This window comes from Camelina sativa, chromosome 12 (assembly GCF_000633955.1).
Source record: "Camelina sativa cultivar DH55 chromosome 12, Cs, whole genome shotgun sequence".
NCBI classification, from domain to species: Eukaryota; Viridiplantae; Streptophyta; class Magnoliopsida; order Brassicales; family Brassicaceae; genus Camelina; species Camelina sativa.
Window position 1 is genome coordinate 12,819,609 of NC_025696.1, and position 19,228 is coordinate 12,838,836.

At 33.9% G+C, this 19,228-nt stretch overlaps 4 protein-coding genes across 10 annotated transcripts; all 4 read right to left on the bottom strand.

Annotated features, from left to right (window-relative positions):
• On the bottom strand, positions 3,683-6,076 carry LOC104731502 (membrane-bound transcription factor site-2 protease homolog). Of its 4 annotated transcripts, XM_010450895.2 has the most exons (7): positions 5,717-6,075; positions 5,534-5,625; positions 5,247-5,394; positions 5,079-5,159; positions 4,566-4,997; positions 4,186-4,485; positions 3,683-4,099 (listed from the first exon to the last, which is right to left on the bottom strand). In XM_010450895.2, the coding sequence occupies exons 1-7, from the start codon at positions 6,026-6,028 to the stop codon at positions 3,923-3,925; spliced, it is 1,542 nt and encodes a 513-aa protein (XP_010449197.1). In that variant the 5' UTR covers positions 6,029-6,075; the 3' UTR covers positions 3,683-3,922. The 4 variants fall into 4 exon arrangements, with proteins under 4 accessions (XP_010449197.1, XP_010449198.1, XP_010449199.1 ...); XM_010450896.1 differs by lacking the exon at positions 5,717-6,075 and having other exon boundaries at positions 5,247-5,416; positions 5,534-5,623; XM_010450897.1 differs by lacking the exon at positions 5,717-6,075 and having other exon boundaries at positions 5,247-5,381; positions 5,534-5,611.
• LOC104731503 (ras guanine nucleotide exchange factor R-like) lies at positions 6,406-10,233 on the bottom strand. Of its 2 annotated transcripts, none has more exons than XM_010450900.1 (5): positions 9,848-10,233; positions 8,954-9,481; positions 7,553-7,955; positions 7,364-7,441; positions 6,406-6,758 (listed from the first exon to the last, which is right to left on the bottom strand). In XM_010450900.1, the coding sequence occupies exons 1-5, from the start codon at positions 9,853-9,855 to the stop codon at positions 6,702-6,704; spliced, it is 1,074 nt and encodes a 357-aa protein (XP_010449202.1). In that variant the 5' UTR covers positions 9,856-10,233; the 3' UTR covers positions 6,406-6,701. The 2 variants fall into 2 exon arrangements, with proteins under 2 accessions (XP_010449202.1, XP_019089750.1); XM_019234205.1 differs by having other exon boundaries at positions 6,406-6,761.
• Positions 10,555-12,115, bottom strand: LOC104731504 (transcription initiation factor TFIID subunit 11-like). 3 transcript variants are annotated; one of them, XM_010450901.1, is made up of 5 exons: positions 12,006-12,115; positions 11,546-11,875; positions 11,367-11,454; positions 11,135-11,234; positions 10,555-11,025 (listed from the first exon to the last, which is right to left on the bottom strand). In XM_010450901.1, exons 2-5 carry the CDS (start codon positions 11,860-11,862, stop codon positions 10,898-10,900), a joined length of 633 nt encoding a protein of 210 aa, XP_010449203.1. In that variant the 5' UTR covers positions 11,863-11,875; positions 12,006-12,115; the 3' UTR covers positions 10,555-10,897. The 3 variants fall into 3 exon arrangements, with proteins under 3 accessions (XP_010449203.1, XP_010449204.1, XP_010449205.1); XM_010450902.2 differs by having other exon boundaries at positions 10,715-11,025; positions 11,546-11,881; positions 12,006-12,111; XM_010450903.2 differs by having other exon boundaries at positions 10,715-11,025; positions 11,546-11,881; positions 11,970-12,092.
• LOC104731505 (leucine-rich repeat receptor-like serine/threonine-protein kinase BAM3) lies at positions 15,721-19,196 on the bottom strand. The gene is made up of 2 exons (XM_010450905.1): positions 16,294-19,196; positions 15,721-16,171 (listed from the first exon to the last, which is right to left on the bottom strand). Exons 1-2 carry the CDS (start codon positions 18,959-18,961, stop codon positions 15,843-15,845), a joined length of 2,997 nt encoding a protein of 998 aa, XP_010449207.1. The 5' UTR covers positions 18,962-19,196; the 3' UTR covers positions 15,721-15,842.

Genomic DNA, 19,228 nt, shown 5'->3' on the forward strand with positions numbered 1-19,228 from the left:
AAAGTAAATTGTTACTATTGTTTTAGACAACAGGTAATCGAACAAAAAATATCTTTTGAATAACACACTTTGAGAAAATTAATAAATATTAAATACTCGTAAGTCGTAACAGTCATTAGTGGATATTGTCAAAGATCTGAGCTATATAAAGTAAAAGAATTTGCAACTGAAAAGACTTGATCACTAGAAAAATCTATGTAAAAATCGGCAGATGTTCTTTTAGAATTAAAAATAAAGACGTCGACGGTTATTGTTTGAAGATCATCTGAACCTTTATTATAAAGATTTTCATAATACTTGAGGATCCTTCTTGTTAGAATAGTTTTCTTATTACATTATCGTTTACATCATTGTTTATCCAAAACAATGTTATTCGAAGTTACTCTTTGACAAAAGTTTACTTTCTTGCTTCAACATTGATCACTAACTTGCCTGAGCTGGTTACATAACCTCCATTTGACATACGTATTATAGTTTTTTAAAAATCGTTCTAGTAATTAATAATATATTAGATGGTCAAAATTTTACGAATCAAAATAAGCATATTGTATACGTTTCTGTGGTAGAAAAATGGATGGTAGTTGAGAAACAGTAATTTTGATATTAAAAAAAAAAAGCTTTGTTTCAAAAAGATACCGGACTTTAGGTTAAAAATGAAAAAAGAAAAAACAATAATAATGATAAAGTAAAAGTAAAGCTTTTCTATTATTTAATTTTCATGTCACAGAGAGTCTTCTCAGTGTAATTGTCAAGAATCGAAATGACTAATGTTCCCGCCGAATCTATTGGCTCTTTGTCGCTTAGCTTTAAGCCAATTAGACCGACACGGTTGTAAATCTTCTGACGTATGCTACGAGGCTTCGTGTGTTTTGAATATATACTTTTCTTTTTTTGCAAAATCTTTCTTATTCTTTTACTATTAATAATAACAAGAAATCAAATTAACATATTTCAAATTGAAACCATGCATGGTGAAACCGTCCAAGATTTTGTTCAACGCTTGGTTTGTTTTTTTATGGAAAAACATGAAAGAGAATTGACTTCCAATACATTATCTTTTACATATATATAAACAGCATATAATATTTATCATAATTAAAAATAAATAGTTCTATGACCTTACTAATACATACTTCATCTGTTTTATAAAGAATGTTATTTTAGAGAAATAAATTTGTTTTATAAAATTAAAATGTGTCATTTTACATTTCTAATGTACTTTTAATTATGTTAACGTTTTTTTATTTTACCCCTAAACCCAAATCTTAATTCATTACATTTAAATCATAAATCACTTATTAGATAAAAATAAACATGAAATTCAAGATTTCTTAATTATTATGAAATATATCAAAATAATATTTTTTTTGTGAAAAAGAACGAATATTATTTTAATTAACTAACCCAATTTTTTTTTTGTTCTGCCCAAGTTTCAAACTTACAATTCATACTTTCACTTGCATATATCCTGACGAAATAAACAATATAAATTTGTAATTTTAAGGTTCTATATAAAGTAGTATAAACCCCTTAGAAAGACCTGAAACCTAATTAAAATGTGAAAGAAGAAAGAAGAGAAAAACATTTAAAAAGGCGTAATAAAAGTCTTGATCACATTCACGGGTCGAATCATGGCTCGCTGAAGAAGCAACCAAACGACCGAACCATATCCATATCCGATCCCCACATGTCGTCTTCTCTTAACTCTTAAGTTTGCTTTATTAACATTGCGTACGTGTGCTTTATAATTTCGAACACAGTAACAAAGATTTCATTTTCGGCAGCGTGACGTTGTTTTCATTTTCATAAGTTTTTTTTCTTGCTAATAACGTGCGAGAAGATTTAATCTCAATAGATAAAAAAAAAACAATTAGGGAAAGGCGAATTGATGAATGACACGGTGCGTTTTTGGATACCACATGACTTGGGCTAAGAAGCAAGCCCAACGCAGTTTGTATAGCCGACCTTTTGTTTCCACGTTGGTCCTACACATGCACACGTTTTCATCTTTTCGTGTGTTTTGTTTACTAGTTTTACTTGTCAATTTATTTGGTCTATCTACTGTCAAAATATTTAATACTCAACATATAAAATAATAAAAAATAAATTCTATAGTATTATATCATTATTTAATTATATATTCTATAATATTTTTATTTGTTATAAAATCATGTACTACCCTGAACTTCATACATAATTTACAAATAACTAGATTAAGATCCGTGTTAGAGCACAAATTGAAATTTATTTTATTTATATTATAATTTTAAAATAAAATATAATTTATATGATTATTTTTAAAAGTTTTTTTGGATAAAATATTATGCAATAAATCATATGTTAAATATGATGGTTTTAAAAAAACATCTATTTTGTAAGTTTTATATTGTTAGTTTTGTAATTTTATGTATGAGATATATGGTTATGTTTGTTATTTGTTGCTTGTTTTTATTTTAATTTTTGAACATGTTTGGTGAAAGTATTTTAATATGACTCATGCTTAGGTAAGATTTTATTTTTAACTATAAAATAAGATCCCGGAAATCACGATTAAGTGTGATAAATTGCTAAGATTTTATTCTTTTTACAATATATATTTTGTAAGAATACATAGAATACTAAAAATTTTATTTTAGAAATTGTATAAATCATTGGAATATTCGTTTTTAGAAGATTTTTTGGAATATTCTTACTTGTATATTAACCAATTAATCTATAACTTTTTTTATAACCAACATATATTTAATCTATAACCTATTTTGTAACTAACTTATAAAAATTATATAGTCTAAAAAAAAGTTGTGTACTTCCGTTTTATCATATAGTGAATTTTTTTAAAACATTATAAACAGAAAAACTGAACCGTTGATGATGATGGTATATGTTGCCCAATGCCCATGTTGGATTCATACCGCGTGAGACGATAAATAAAATAGTGTACCAAACGTAACACTACTTTGTTTTCAATACATCATCATTCTTTTGGGGTTATTGTAACAATTTCTTTTTTTTGACATCTGTAATATAGATAACAAGATTAGTGGTTTTCCAACGAAGGAGAAAAAAAAAAGAAATGTTATAGGGAGTGACTTAAGAAAAGAAGAATAATCGTTGAAAATAATGGACCGTGGGATTGAGAATCTTATCTATTGCGCTCTTTAGAGCCCCTTTGGTCCACCTTTAAGGTTGCTGTTGGTGTTTTCATAATTCGGAATATTCTAATCAGTAATCACAGTCATCATTTTACCAAAATTTTGTTGAACAATACTAAAAGTACAATGGAGAAAAAGATATTAAAATATCATTCATCACCCGTGGGTTGTTTACCATCATTAAAATGATCTTTTAACACATCAAATCTAGAATCTGCTTAAAGAATATGATCTAATGATATCGAAATCAAATAAAAGTAGGGTAACACTCGATTACAAAATTGCATCCAAATACTATTATTATATTACAAAATTGCGTCCATATATATTAGTAGAAAATTGCATCCAAATATTATTATGATGATAATAAAATATATATTGTGAGTGTTCGATTCTGTTTGGGCCTATATTAGATATTTAGATTTTAATTCAACACATCAAGTGAACTTGAGAAGAAGGGCCTAATAGATTCACAATTTTTGTCCAACTGAACGGTCCATAGCCAAATTTAAGGTTCAATAAATTTTGGCAAATGTATAAATTGTAAACAAATTTGTTGTATGTAGAAAGATAAAAGTGAGATTCATCATGAGGATCTAAAGTGTGGAACTGATTTAGATACTATACAACTATATATCTATAGTGAGGTCAAACATAAACAATCCCAACATGATCCGAAGTTATATGATTCCTGTTTGGTTTCTGTACCTCGCTTGAGTGCAGTTATAACAATCATATTGTAAAGATTTGAGAATCAAGATCGCAGGCATCTACCATTGGCCACTCTGAGGTAAACTGATAAGGAAGATTTTGAATACGGCGAAGAGAGAGAGAAGACTCCCTCCCACAAGGCATACTCGAAGAGTTGTCTTCTTCTTTCTTGGGCTTAACCAAGTGAAAGACTGAAGACTAGATTCTAAAATGGATTCACCATCAAGGTAATACACCTAGCAAAAAAAAATATATTAAGATCAAGCAATCAAGATTTTAATTTACATATAAGATTTGGTGTCGAGTTGAATGTAGAACTTACAGGTAAGCTGTTCAGAAGCACTAGTGCAAGAGAGACATGGAATGTGCAGGTCAAGCTCTTTTCTAGGATATCCGGGAAGGATTTGGCAAAGATGTTTAATCGCCAACGAGGATGATATGCAGTTAAACGAACTGATCTCGACATGCGAATCAGATCACCGACAAAAACAAACGTGCCAAGACAAGATGATGTATTGAAATCTCGACCAAGCCTAGAACAATCCTGTGATGAGGTTTTTCTATAAGTAATTTCTGTCCATGACACGCCTGGAGTTTGCATTGCTTGTAAACACGATTCGCCCTGAGACATCAAATGTATCAGAATTAAGAAAACGCAATAATATATATAATCAATGTTTTCAGTCCATGAGCAATATTCACCTGTGAACACACGCAGTCACTTTTAATATCAGTGTCTGATGTTGTCACCCATCCGTCACCGCATTTGTTAAGCTTGACAATATCCTTCGCATCCAAACAAACAGAACCCTCCTTGTGTGCTGCATCTGAGCATGGCATTGGTAAGAATGCAGTGAGATCACCGGGACAAACAAATTGGTTCTCAACCATTTTCCCCTTGAACCCTTGTTCAATCAAAGAGATAGGGACACAGTAACCCTTCCCGTGATGAAATCTCCTTGACCCTCCAAGATACAAAGAAGCATTCGATGTTTCACTGTTTTGCTTATCCAAAATCGCTGCCAGTTCTAGCCACTCACTAGGTTTATGGACTTGTATGCCATCCAATGATACAATAACATCTCCAGGAGACATGTAACCAAACAATGGCGACACAGAAGGCACATCCATAACCTACACAAGAAGCTAAAGCATTAGAGTTTCCACAGAGTATTATTAACGTTAAAATAACCTCAAAAGACACAAGAAACATACCGTGAGGCTTTCACCGTGTTTGTAAAACGGAGACAACATCAGAGGCAAGAGAAACAAAGCAAACACACATAGTGCACAGAACTGCACATAAAGAAAATACAAATCAAGAAACTCTCTTTATCCAAAGAACAAATAAGAAGAGGAGGAGTAAAGAGCCAAAACACAAACCACTGCATTATGCCAAATACCGGCACAGTAGATACGAAGAGCGTTAAAGCTTGGAAGTGATTGCAAGACATCATGATCAAAAGCTACAAGACCTCCTGGAAATATAGCTGCAATGAAAACGGCAATGTATTCCATCTGTATTCCTTCACTGCCGCTCAATCAGAAGAAGCCTAAGAATTGGATAATCTAAGAATAAAGCTCCCAAAAGCAAACCCAATTCTAATCTACAAAAATTACATTCCCCTTCTCTCTATTAAAAAAAGGTGATAGCTTTTGAAGGAACTAACCTAGCAGCAGCAAGAGCATGGCCAAGTTCATGAACTGAAACAGTAATAACAGTGGAAACGAATACATAGGCAATGCCGGATAATGATACAAGCTGCCAAAACCACACACACACAAATTCAAAGTAAGTAGCTTTAATTTCGAATGTTTCCAAGATGAGATTTTTGTTTGAAGTGAGAGCTGACCGTGGAAGGAGAGAAACCGAATACGGCGGAAGTGAGACGATTGGAGAACAAAGGGTTAGGGTGAAACTGAAGAAGAAGGAACATGGTGACTAGGAAAAGAGAAGCGACGCCGAATCCGAGTCCGATTGAGAACCAGATTTTCATCACGCCGGAGAATCGCCGTCCGATACGGAAGATAGGTTCGTTGAAATTAAAGATCTTGAAGTCGCAGTAACAGCATGAAGCTTCGTTTTCCATGTTGTCGCCGCAGGCGAGGTGGTCTCTTCGGAATCTCATCCTGAATCTTCTCACTCGCCGTCCTGAAATCTCCATCGGGGTTTATTCAAAGATTCTGATTCCTTTTCTCATAAGTTGATGGTTTAAAAGTAGACCCGACCAATTTTATAAACCCTCTCCGGTTTAGATCAGACCGGATCGGTCCGGTTTACCTAAGCAAGGGGGTGGTTCGATTAGAACATTAAACCATGTAAGAAATTTGAGCAAGAACCGAATAATGAGATGTCTCGACAACGACATAACAAAAAGACGAAGTAAATGTTCAGTGTGGTTCGAACCTTGGATTCATATTTAAGCGCAAAAGAACATTATTTTTAATTAAATTTGATTATTTGTTCTTTTTGGATTTATAAGATTTCTCTCTTTCTCTTTGGAAACTCTTTAGAGAACAATTTCTCGTTTTCTTTTTCCAATAATTAAATAGAGAAATTATGATTTATGAAGATGGGATCTTCAACTTTCTTTTTTGTACACGAAACAAAAGAAAGAGAATTTTGGAACCCCCCCCCCAAAAAAACCAAAGAAGGAAAAAAAAAGAAAAATAAAAAAAGAAGGTAAGTTCTCTCGATCGTATAGGCTCGATCTGGTTCTTGCTGAGCCTATTCCGCACGCGCTAGCCACACGTGTGCGTCTTGTTTTTTTTTTTCTTTTCTCAAAAGAGAAATCGAAAAACCACATTAACCCAAAAAAAAAAAAAAAAAAAATTAATTTATTCAGAGTCGGTGTCCAAATTCTCCATGCCTTTCAATCCTCTCCGTTTTGGTTGCTGCTGCACAGTGATATACAATTCAATATTAACAATCTTTAATCTCCAATTACCAGTAATAAAATCCAGGTTACTGAAATTAAATTAGTGTATTACTATTATTATTCACCTAATCAATCACATAAACAAACAAAAAATATCAAATAATTTTCACAAACTTTTAATAAAAAAAAACAAAAAACAAAAACAGGGAGACACCACTTGTGTTTATTTATATGTTGTTACTTTGCAAACAGTTTTTTATAATAACAAAACAGTTAATTATTCTCCTCCATTAGGTGGAATAGTAGGTCCCATGTCTTGTCCATTTTGTGAATTCCATTATTATCTTTTTTTGGTTATTAATAAATAAATAATAAGGTCCACCCAATTTTCAATTTTGTCTACAACTCACCACCTTCTCTGCCACATATAAAAATAATAATACTACTACATGTAAAATTATATATACACCTAGAAGAAGACCCATATTAGTTTAGTAGATTCATCATCTATAAAACACATTCTCCAATTATACTTATTTAACATACTTTTTTGTCATTATCATTATCACACAAAACTAAGAACCAAATATAAAAAAGGTTAAAAAGTAAAGTTCAAATTACCTTCTTCACATTTTTCTTCTCCCTAACTTCATAACGGTTCTTGGTCAAATCAGATAACCACATCCCTGGGAAACAAAACTGTCCAAACACACAAAATATTAATCATTTTATGATATTTCTAACAGTGAGATAAAAAAAATGAAAACTTTCTTTCTTTATCAATGAAAGGAATCTATAGTTAGTAGTTACCTGAAGGGCTTTATCAATGTTCTTAGCACGTTTCCTGGGTCTATGAGGGAGCTTAGTTCCTTTCATAACCAAGAAATCTTCTTCCTTCTCTTTCCTAGACAAAGCAATGTAGATCCTTGGCCACTCTTGCGTTGCTTTCTCTCTCTCTCCTCCATTCATCTCCACTTCTGGATGATGATGACCCTGAGCCGTTGATTCTGATCTGACCACTCTCTGATGCTGCTGTTGTTGATGATCAAACCCGTTTTGTCTCTGATCTCTAAGTAGGCTTGATCTCTTCTCGATTTGGTCAGGTGAAGGTGGAGATCGCTTTGAGCCACCACCCGATCTGGACATCATACGGCCGTTCATGTTGTTGTTGTTCCTTGATGGTGATCCGTTGGCTGATCGATCTTCTAGATTCCTGGGCATGATTGATGATGATGATGATCAACAGCTAGCTTTAATAATAAATCCACAGGTGATACTTTTTTTGCTAAACTATCAAACTTTGAGAGAGTTTAATGAAAATTACGACATGAAGAAAAAGATTTGTTTTTTTTTTTTTTTGTGTTTTGTTTTCCCCTTGTGTTAAAAAAATAAGGAAGAAAATTAGAAAAGGAAACTAGTTGTACCCATTTACATATTTAAGAATCAGAATCAAAACGCAGACACACACACACAACAACACACAAACTAAAGAGAGGGACCAAAAGCAAATATTATGATAATCAAAAACGAGTAGCTCAGATTTGAAGATTAGGTCAAAGAAAGGCAAGAAAAAAAAATACGAGATCTTCTTTATATTTAACTCCCAACCCCCAAACAAACAAAAAAAAAAAAAACCAAGACTTTGATCCAAAAATCTCTTCTAGTTTCACCCAAAAGCTAAAAACACATTAGAAGAAACAGAGCACTTTGGGGGAAAAAGGCAAAAAAAAAGACACAACTTCTCTGCTTCTAAGTGCTTCTAAGGGTACTACTGTAATTACCTAAAAAGGAATTTTTGGATCACCAAACTTTGGTTAAAGCAGCTCTTTTATAACTGAAGGAAGGATGAAGCAAACGTTTAGATCTCAAAAAAGATAAAAATACAAATAAATTTAATTTAAATTGGATAAATCAAAAAATACCCGGAAAATCAAAAATAGCAATTATAATTAAAAAAAAAAAAGAGGAAACAAGTATTAAATCACATAACAAGGATGAACAAAAACAGAAAGCTAAAATGGAAGTCACGATCATAGAGAAAGATTAATTTAGAGTAACAAAATCTAAACATTTCTAAGAAACACAACACTTCGGTTAAAAAAAAAAAAAACAAAAAATCTTTTTACATTTAAGGTAAATAAATAATATCAAAATATGGAAATTTAATGAAAACGAAAAAAGATTTTGAGAGAGAGGCTAGGCTAAACAAACCTGGAGGAAGAAGGGAAGAAAGATTCCTTGCCGACGACGAAACCGTTTCTAGGGTTAGTACTCCGGCTAGTGAAAACCGGAGGAGCTGGTGGTGGTGGTGGTGGCATAGAAGGATTCACCGATCGTCTCTGGAGTTTGTTCGATTGAATCTTACCTTGTCCTGAAGAAGATGAAGAGTCATCAGCTGTGATGGATCGGATCTCGGCTCTGGAAGCTCTCGATCGTTTTCGTTGTCCCCACTGTAACAGCACATCTCCGCCGCGACGGCTTGGACTAGGATCATGTTCTTCTTGCTGTTGTTGTTGTTGGGAGGTGGATCTGAATCGGACTCCTTTGGGGATTCCATCTAAGGAAGAGGTTGTTGTTGTGCACGATGATGATCCGGCGTTGAATCCTCTTCCGGCGGCGATTGAGGTTGTGGTGGTAATGACGGTGGTTGTGTCGTCGTTTGATGGTGATGGTCTTAAGTAAGGCTTCTTGCTTCCATTTGTTGTATGGGGAAGACAATCTGGGCTTACTCTTTGATACCTAAATCAATCAAATCAAAAACCAAAAAAACCAAATCAGATCAAAATCTCTGAAACCAATTTGAAGATTTTAACTGCGAAATTTGCAAAATGCTTTCTCTCTTCTCCAAAATAAAAAATAAAAATAAAACATGAAGTGATCAAATTGAAAAAAAAAAAGAGCTGTAATCTAATGGAGTCAATCAGAAGTTTTTTTATGAAAGCAAAGCTCAGATCCATAGGACCAATTGGAAAATCCTTTAAAAAAATATATATATATACAGAGAAGAAGAAGAAGAAAACAAAACAGAAATCAGTGAAAAAATGGAAAAAAAAAAAAACAAAACTCTAGAGAGGTCAAAAAGGAAGAACAGAGAAGAAGAGAAACCTCATCATTATACCCAAGTGAGAAACCTGATTCGAATTTTGTAATGGTACGTTTTCCGATTCCGATCTGTTTTTTTTTAATTTAAAATTTTCAGAAATCTATAAGATTCGTTTAATCTCTTCTCCACATCCAATTCGAGGATGACGAAACAATAGCCGTGCTTCTACTTTCACGTATCCGATCACCACCAGCGAATCAAATGGTATTTTATTAATGAATTAAAAAAAAAAAACTTATTCTGTAGAGAAAGAGAGAGAGGAGAAGAAGAGAAGAGAGAAGAGACGGAGGTTCTCTCTGCGTTAAACAGTGAGGAGGAAGAAGAAGAAGAAGAAGAAGGAGGAAGGCGGAAGGGAAGGAGAAAGATAGTGGGTGCGTTATTGTGTCTAAAACTTCTTTTATTCTTTTTATTTTTCCAATACTAGTCCTTTAAGTTTCTGTAGACTTTTAATACGCTACCCTAGTTAGTTTCTTTTTATTTAACACTACTAGTCCCCATGCCTTTCGTTTCGACACACAGCCCATCCATAAAGCCCACTACTATACTAAGATCCTCTTTCGCCGCAACATGTGTGATTTAAAACGTCTCCGTACTAATTAGAGACACTATAGACCCAATTCTGATCGTGACGCTGAACAGCATATAAAACTGTTGTAAGGAGAGATTTTGATTATTCGAGTAAGGGGAAACGTAGGGGTTTAGGAATAAATGTTGTAACTGACAAAACCTAAAACCTTTAAATGCCAAATCAAATCTGAAACAGACACCAACTTTTAGTTAGCCAAAAGCTTATAACCGAAACTACTAATACCAAACAACATACCAATTCTATGTATCCCAAGATTGATGATCTTGCATTCAAAGAAAAAGTTAACACAACATTCAAAGGATCAATGAACAATATAATCCACAAGAGAAGCCAACGCAGTGTTCTTTCATCATGGGATTGATAGGTAGATAGATCTCGCCAGCTTATAAACTCCCTAAACAAACATATGTGAACTCCGATTCTGTAGCCAAGAAAAAAGTTGTCTATTCGTCTCTAGGTCTGACTAGCGGAAGAGCCGAGGAACTGATCGTTTAGGCACTTTTCCTTCAAGCTTTAGTCTACGATAGGACTCCCTGATATGACAAGGTCTTATAGGTCCTGATTCTTTCCTTTCCGCCATAACAACTCGAGCTACACATAAATGTTTTCAAATCAGTCAAGTGAGTTTTTTTTTTTCTTCTACAGTTTCTCCATTGCAACACAAACAAATCCATTGTTGGAAATTTGGGAGCTATCTTACCTGTTTCAACGAGTTCACCAACGAACATCTTAGCTATACCACAGACAACAATAATCATTGGCATACCAATCTTCTGACTCCCTGTGACACCTATCAACAACTGCATTAACACCACAAAAGCAAAATGCATTAACACCACAAAAGCTAAAATGGTTCATATTTTATATTTAGATGAAACAACAAAATTAAAGGAATGTTTCATAACCACAAATCATATACTAATATATAATACCTTCTTCATCTGTGGTCTTTGAAGTGCAGATCTCCTAAAAGATTCATATCTACTCATCTGATCCTCAGTGAATTGCGACAATATGGTTCTGAAGTATTCAAATCACACAAAATCAATTCATAAGTATCAAAATCAAGAAACAGTGAAGAACAATCAAAATCTATAAAAAGAGGACTCACTGCATTTTAGCCATCTTAGCAGGGTCAGCACTAGTTGGGTATTTAGTAAGCTCAACTTCCATATTCTCTTCCTCTTCTTCTTCATCGTCATCTTTGTTCCTCGCTTCGGCAACAGCAACGGAGGTTTTAGACTTCTTTGCCGGACGGCGAACATCTACAGGTCTCTCATCTTCCTCCGCTGTCTGATCGATTTCTGCTCTTCCCTCTTCACTACCATCGCCTCCTCCTCCTCCGCCGCCGCCAACTGGTGATTCCGGCGGAGACTCCTCTTGCTCCTCCTCAATTGCTGCTTCAAATGGATCCTTGGAATGTTTCATTCTTCCTTAAAACCTAAAACTTCGAAAAAAACACAAAAATCGAATCTATGAACTCCAAATTCAGCAGCTCGCAATTAGGGTTTTAGTGAAGGGGAACGAGTTCTAACTTGTAACGCAATAGATAGCAAAGATGATTGACGAACCTTCGAGAAATTATTTAGGAGAAGAAACTCAGATCCAGTTTCTTCAGGAAGCACAAAATCTCTCTCTCTCTGTCTCTCTCCACGGTTTCAATTTCAAGTTTTCGTGTGGTTTCTATAGGAGTGTGTAGTCGGTTTAATCCAATCAATTGCTGATTCCAAACCAAATATTGAACCGGATATTATGAACCGAACCAAATAGTTTGACTTTTGAGCGCATAATTTAGAGGAGGGTATTGGTTTGAGATTTTAAAAGAATTTTAATGACTTAAAAAGTTACCTAGAATATGTGTTGTTATTCAATCAAGACTTTTTAAAACTCTTTTAAAATTTGGTGTTATTAGTTGTGGATTTATAAAAAGTAATCTAAAATCTTGATAAATCTATTGTTATTGGATTAAGAGTTCTATAAAGTCATTAAAAGTTTTATGTTATTCAAATAAAACAAAAAAATTTTGGATTGTTAATGAATTCAAATAATATGTTATTGGTTTAAGATTTTATATCAATTTCTTCATTAAAAAAGTCATGAAAACTCTCTCATCAAATAGAGAGATTTGGGAATCATAGTTCATGACTTTTTGGGAGGCAGAGAAGAAGAACCGAAGACCCAACAGTGACTTTCCACTACCGTCCGATGATGGATTATACGGTGACCTTCCACCACCGTCCGATGATGAGAAACCCAGCATAAACTCCTCCTCATTCTCTCAACTTTCACTTCGACCCTCTCTCTCTTCTTTCTTTATCTCTCTTTCTTCTCTATGTGTGTGTGCATGTTTGTTTACGTCACACTCCGAGTATATTAGATCATGACATCCTTTTTTGTATAAAATTTTGTATCATCACTTCGTAACAAGATGAAAAACTCTTGTACCTATAACTTGGAGATCGAGTATGTCCTTTTTTTTGATAAAACCAGAACAACCGATAATGTCAACAGGCGTTGAATAAAGATGATTTTATAGAAGATGATAAGCAAGAGATTTTTTTTTTCACATAAACTTTGAATCAAAAGAGTATTGTGCAATATTTTTTGAAAAAGATTTTACAAGATTTTATGAGTGATTTTACAAGAGTAGGAAAAAAAATCAGCAAGATTTTAAACAACTTTCTAAACAATCACTTAGAATCCTCAATTTTATACTTTTCATGATTTTATTTAAAGTCATTAAAATTCTCTTAAAATCCCAAACCAATACCTCCCCCTAAATTCTTTACCTTTGACCGAACCAACTATTTATGCGCTCAAAACTATTTGGTTCGGTCCTGAACCCATTTTAATTGTTGAAAACAAAACTAGGTGTGTGTCAAATCAAAAATGTGATTTTATAAATTTTCCTAAACAAAATCACCTGTAACATGATTTTATAAATTTTCCTAAACAAAATCACCTATAAATTCTATAAACGTAGTTTTATAAATTTTCCACTAAAAACATGAACCCGTCATTTGCCAAAAATGTGATTTTGTAATTTTTTCTGTCAAAAACATGATTTTATAATTTTCTCATCAAAAATATGATCTTGAAATTCTTCCCGCCATTTCTCGCTAGAAAAATGATTTTGTAATTTTTCTATCTAAAACGTAATTTTGTAATTTTTCCGCCGGAACATGATTTTGATTTATTCATTTTAATAGCCATAGGTTAAAAAAATGAAATGAGAAATGATTTCTAGATTTTTTTTCTAAATCAATTTTAACCTAGTTTTAGGTAATCTGGGCTGTCCAATGTCCATTATGTCCAGCCCGTTTTCTCATATTGGTCTTCGACCATTTAAGTTCATCTCGTCTATGGACTTGTCCATGACCGGTTTATAATGAATTGGATATGAGCGGACCATAGATAGCTCACTCATTTTAACAGCTCTATGTGAGTGTGTTTTTTATTTTTTAAGAAACGAAAACAAATCCAAGTATTGCAAATTTGATTTAGAAATACTATAAAATTTTGTGTGAATATATAACATTTTCAGAGATTTATAAATTTTTAAAGAAAATCAATGACATCAAATCTGTGGATTAATACTAAAAACAACATCGTTCCGATAATGTAAATACTGTCACTACAAAAAAACTATTGTTTTGAATCATTTATTTTATATATTGCATCAGATTTAAATAATGTAAAAATAACTTGTATCACTTTTAAAAATGATTAACTATTTGTTGATGCAAATAATTTGTATCAGTTTATTTGATATTATATTTAAGTCAGTTACAAGTAACAACAAATGATTTTAATTATTTGTGTCAGCTTTTGTAAATGATTTTCAATTTTGGTATCATTTATGAATAACCGATACTAATAAAATATTTTTTGTTTTAATAATACAAAAATTAATAACAAATTTTTGATATTAAATATTTACGAAATTATTTTTAATATGCAGAAATTGTTTTTGATATCTATTAAAATCTTTTCAAATCTTTACTAATATCTTTTATTAAAATCGTTATTTACAAAATAGTAAAAAAAAACAAATAACAACCCAATTATTATAGATTTATCATCGATTTACAAAAGAAAAAAAAAAGTAAGATGAACTTAGATCATAGATTCATAACCTAGCTATGGATTTTTCTTGCTTAAGTGTTATATGTATTTCTCCATGCTTAAGTCTTATATGAAACACATATTATTGTCTTCCATGCCTTTCTTTTCCAGTTTCTTGATGACATTGTTGTTTCATCTTGAGATTTTCTGAGTATATAACCAAAAATAACAGAGAAAAAATTAGAATTCTACATGAGATAATAAAAAATTGATAAAAAATATGGAGAAGAAAATTACACTTGTCTTCAAATGTTCTTAGATGTGATGATAATATGCTGAAGATGTGTTGTAGATGCGTAATTTGTTTCACCAGTAGTTGTGTTGTTGATAATCAAAAAAGAACTTATGCAAAAGTTGTTGTTTTGATCACTCCTATTTTTTTTGTTTGTTTTTTACTAATGGAGAACCACTTTCACCTTTAAATAATCACAAAGATTATTTTTTTTTGGAAAATTACAAAGATCGTGAGTAGTATGGAAATGAATTTCAGATTAAACTTTTTTTTAATACATATATATTTTAATAGAACAAATAAAAAGTGAGGAAATTAAAAAATAAAAGAAACAGGTTTACGAATCCAAACAGAAAATATATGTTTACGAATTTTTTTTCTTTATAATTATTAATTTATGGAAAAGATTTGTGGTATATTGATTTATTGTTTTAAAAATATTTTATTATTGAGATCAATTTTGTATCATTTATTAATTGATATTTAATTTGCATCACTATATTAAGTGATGTAAAATTATATTTTTGAAGTGATGTAAGTTAAAATAAAACTGTGTCACTTTTATTGAACCAATGTCAAATTATTTGATTACCACATCAATAATTACAATTGATACTAAACCACATATTATGCATCATTTATCAATAAGTCATTTAAATTGATATCATTTACATTTGTGAGACTATTTAAGTGATGCAATCAACCATTTTTTGTATCTATAAAAATAAATAAGCATTTGTGTGTGTGGAAAAATAAATCTGACAATATGTTACTAATTTCTTACAAAGTTATTTAATAGAAAATTGAATCAAAATTTTATTTATAATCTTTCAGATCATTCATCATTTTTTTTTCTTTCTCTAAAGCTCTGGTTGACCGGATATGTTATGACACGAAGATTTAATCCTAACCCCTTTTTCTGCCTCCTCAACCTCAATATAAAACTCATATCACCAAACCCTCATTACAGTTCTAAAAAAAAACTCTATGAAACACATAAAACAGAAGAAAAAAATATATATTTAGTTTTATATATATAACACCACTGCATTTAGAAAGTATTGGGCTGTTTAGCCTGAGATATCATCTGGACAACTTCTCTCATGGTCGGTCTCTCAACACTATGTTCTTGAACACATAGCATTGCGACAAAGAACAGTTCCATGGCTTCTCCTAATGGCACATTGCTCAATCTCTGGTCAATGATCTTCACCACACCTTGTCTATTACAGTTTGTCTGAATCTTTGACCATTGCACAATGTCTATCCCTTCTTCCCCAAAGTTATCTACTGGTTTTCGACCCGTTATCAGCTCCAATAACACTACTCCAAAGCTGTATACATCGCTCTTCTCGTCTATTCTCAGTGTATATGCATATTCTGCATTCAAGAAAAACGGATAGGTTTAGGTCAATCATGAGTTTTAGTTAGAAGTGAACATTTGACCTTAATTGAGTGTTACGTGTGATACAAGAAATGAGTATTAGGAATCAGTCATGTACCTGGAGCGATGTAGCCGTACGAGCCTGCGATCGAGGACATACACTCTGAAGCTCCATTGTCTTGCCTCATAAACTTAGCGAGCCCAAAATCAGCGACATGAGCTTCAAACTCAGGACCCAACAAGATATTGTTTGACTTCACATCACGGTGAATTATAAGAGGCGAGCAATCATGGTGAAGATAACACAACCCCTTTGCTGCCTCCAACGCTATTTGTAACCGTGTTTCCCATTTCAGAAACACTCCAGCTTTCCCGTGCAAGACTTCTCCGAGGCTACCATTAGGCATATACTCGTAAACAAGGAGATTGACGTCTTTGTTGGAACAAAACGCTAGCAATCTCACTATGTTCCTGTGTCTGATTCTACCTAATGTCTGAATCTCTGCTGCTAAACCGTTGTCGTGAGATGATCCTTTGGTTATGGTTAAGAGCTTCTTGACTGCAACCTCTTCTCCGTTTGGCATTACGCCTTTGTAGACAATCCCCGCACCGCCTTTACCAATCACATGGTTCTCTTTAACACATTCTAAAATGTGTTCGCTTCTGAATCCGAGCTTTTGAAACCCTATGAGCTTCCATAGATTCGGATTGTTCTGTCTCATTCTCCGGTTCTTGACCACAGCTAAAACGACGAACACCAAGAAAAACCCTAGTAGGCCTAACCCGAAAAACAACTTGAATTTTGAGGAGATTTCACCGTGGGATCTTGCGTTCTTCTGGTTGAGTAGCTGAGATTGAGATTGGTTTTGAGAACCGTTGCAAGGGTTTGAAGAAAATCCACAGAGAAAAGGGTTTCCGAGGAATGACGTGTTGTTGAAGTAAGAGAATTGCCCTGAAGTTGGTACTGAACCGGAGAAGTTGTTGTGTGAGAAATCTGCTGATGTTAAGCTCTTCATGTATCCGATTTCGATGGGAAGGCTTTGGTTTAAGGAGTTCCAAGAGACATTCAGATAGTTTAGAATCCGAATCTGCGAAATCTGAACCGGAATCTGGCCAGAGATCTGGTTATGACTCAAATCCAAGTATGTGAGTGACATACAATCACCAAGCTCAGGAGGAAACTTGCCTGAGAAGTTGTTTCTGCTCATGTCAATCTTGAGAAGACTCTTCAAACTTCCGATTTCGCCAGGGATCTGTCCTGTGAATCTGTTAGAGCCGAGAAGAAGAATCTGAAGGCTTCTGAGGTTTCTGATCGAACCAGGAACCGGTCCAGACAACCGGTTATTGGATAGATTGATTTGTGTGAGGCTCGAAAACCGTTCATTTCCCGCCTCGACTTCAGGGATTTCTCCAGTCAAGAAGTTGTTTTGAAGCTCAAGAAGTGAAAGATTCGGTAAATAAATCAACCCCTTTGGCAATTTACTAGTCAGAAAGTTTTGTCCGAGACGAAATCTCCATAACGGCTCACATTGGCCAAGATCTTCAGGGAGAGGACCGAACAAGAAGTTGTTGAAGAGAATGAGAATCTTTAGTCTTCTTCCGAAACAGAGTGATTCAGGGATCAAACCTGTGAGCTTATTGGTAGACAAGTCGATCTCGATCAACTGCCCGTTTGATCCGAGTTTAGGAGGAATCTTTCCGGTGAAGTTGTTGTGCCAAAGCTTGAGGATTTGCAGATCGGGAAGCTGAGATACGAACTCAGGGATCTCTCCATGTAATCTGTTGAAGAAGAGGTTAAACAACTGAAGCTTTTGAAGTCCAGATAGCTCCAGAGGAATCTCTCCTTCTAGAAAGTTGTTGGAGAGATCAAGAGTCTTGAGGCTTGTCATGTTCCCTAACTCACGAGGAACAAAGCCTGTGAGCTCATTGGTCTGAAGAAACAGAACCTCCAAGTTCTTGAGATTCCCAAGTTCTGCAGGAATTGATCCTTTCAAGCTGCAGTTAGCTAAATCCAAATGAACAAGATTGATCAGTTTCCCGAAATCTGCAGGTATCCCGCCGCGGTAATCGTTGTAGTAACCTAAGTAAAGCTGTTGAAGAGTGGTGATATTCGCTAGCTCGCTAGGGATCCTCCCACGGAGATCATTACCAGATAAAGAAAGAAACTTGAGACACAAGAAACCTCCGTAGCTTCTAGGTATCTCACCGTCGAAGTAGTTTCCTCCGAGATCTAAGTGCTCGAGACGAGTGAGTTTGGTCAGACTTAGTGGAAGTGATCCGTTGAAGCTGTTGTCGTAAGTGTCAAGAACCACAAGCTGAGTCATTTGACTGAACCAACGTGGCTCAAGCTCTCCTTCAAAAACATTGCTAGAGATGTTTAACACCTCGAGGCTCGAGAGATCATAGATCTCATTAGGAAGCTGACCGGAGAAACTGTTTGAAGACACGTCGAGGAAAACGAGAGACGGCGGAAGACGGGATATAACCGGGGAGAGAGTGCCGGAGATGTTGAGATTAGAGATGTCTAGACGAGTAATGGACTGATTCAAGTTGTCACAAGAAACACCAGTCCAAGAACAGAGAGAATTGAAATTTGGAATGTTCCAAGAATCAAGAGAAGGATCATAGGAATCAAAGCTTTGCTTTAGAGAGACAAGGACTTTGGCTTGTTTAATTAGTGAGAGATTAAGAGGTGAAGTCGAAGAAGAAGAAGAACAAAGAAGAGAAGAGAAAAACAGAGAGATTGAAGACAAGATTAGGAAGAAAGTGAAGATCTTGTCTGCCATTGTAACATCAGAAAAAAAAAAAAAGAATACACAAATACAAAATTTGTCCTGACACGAATCTTGAAGTTCAGAGAAGTGAAAGAGAAGAAGAAGAGTCTTGGCAGAAATCCCAAAATTTTAGAGAAATGGATGGAAGAAGATCATCATCATTAGACATCATCATGCTTTAATGTTTTGGGGGCTCACTATGTTCTGGAGTTGCTGCTGCTTATAGTGAGTGGCTTAATAAGTGAAGAGGATAATGATTATTTCATGCCTCGTTTTTTT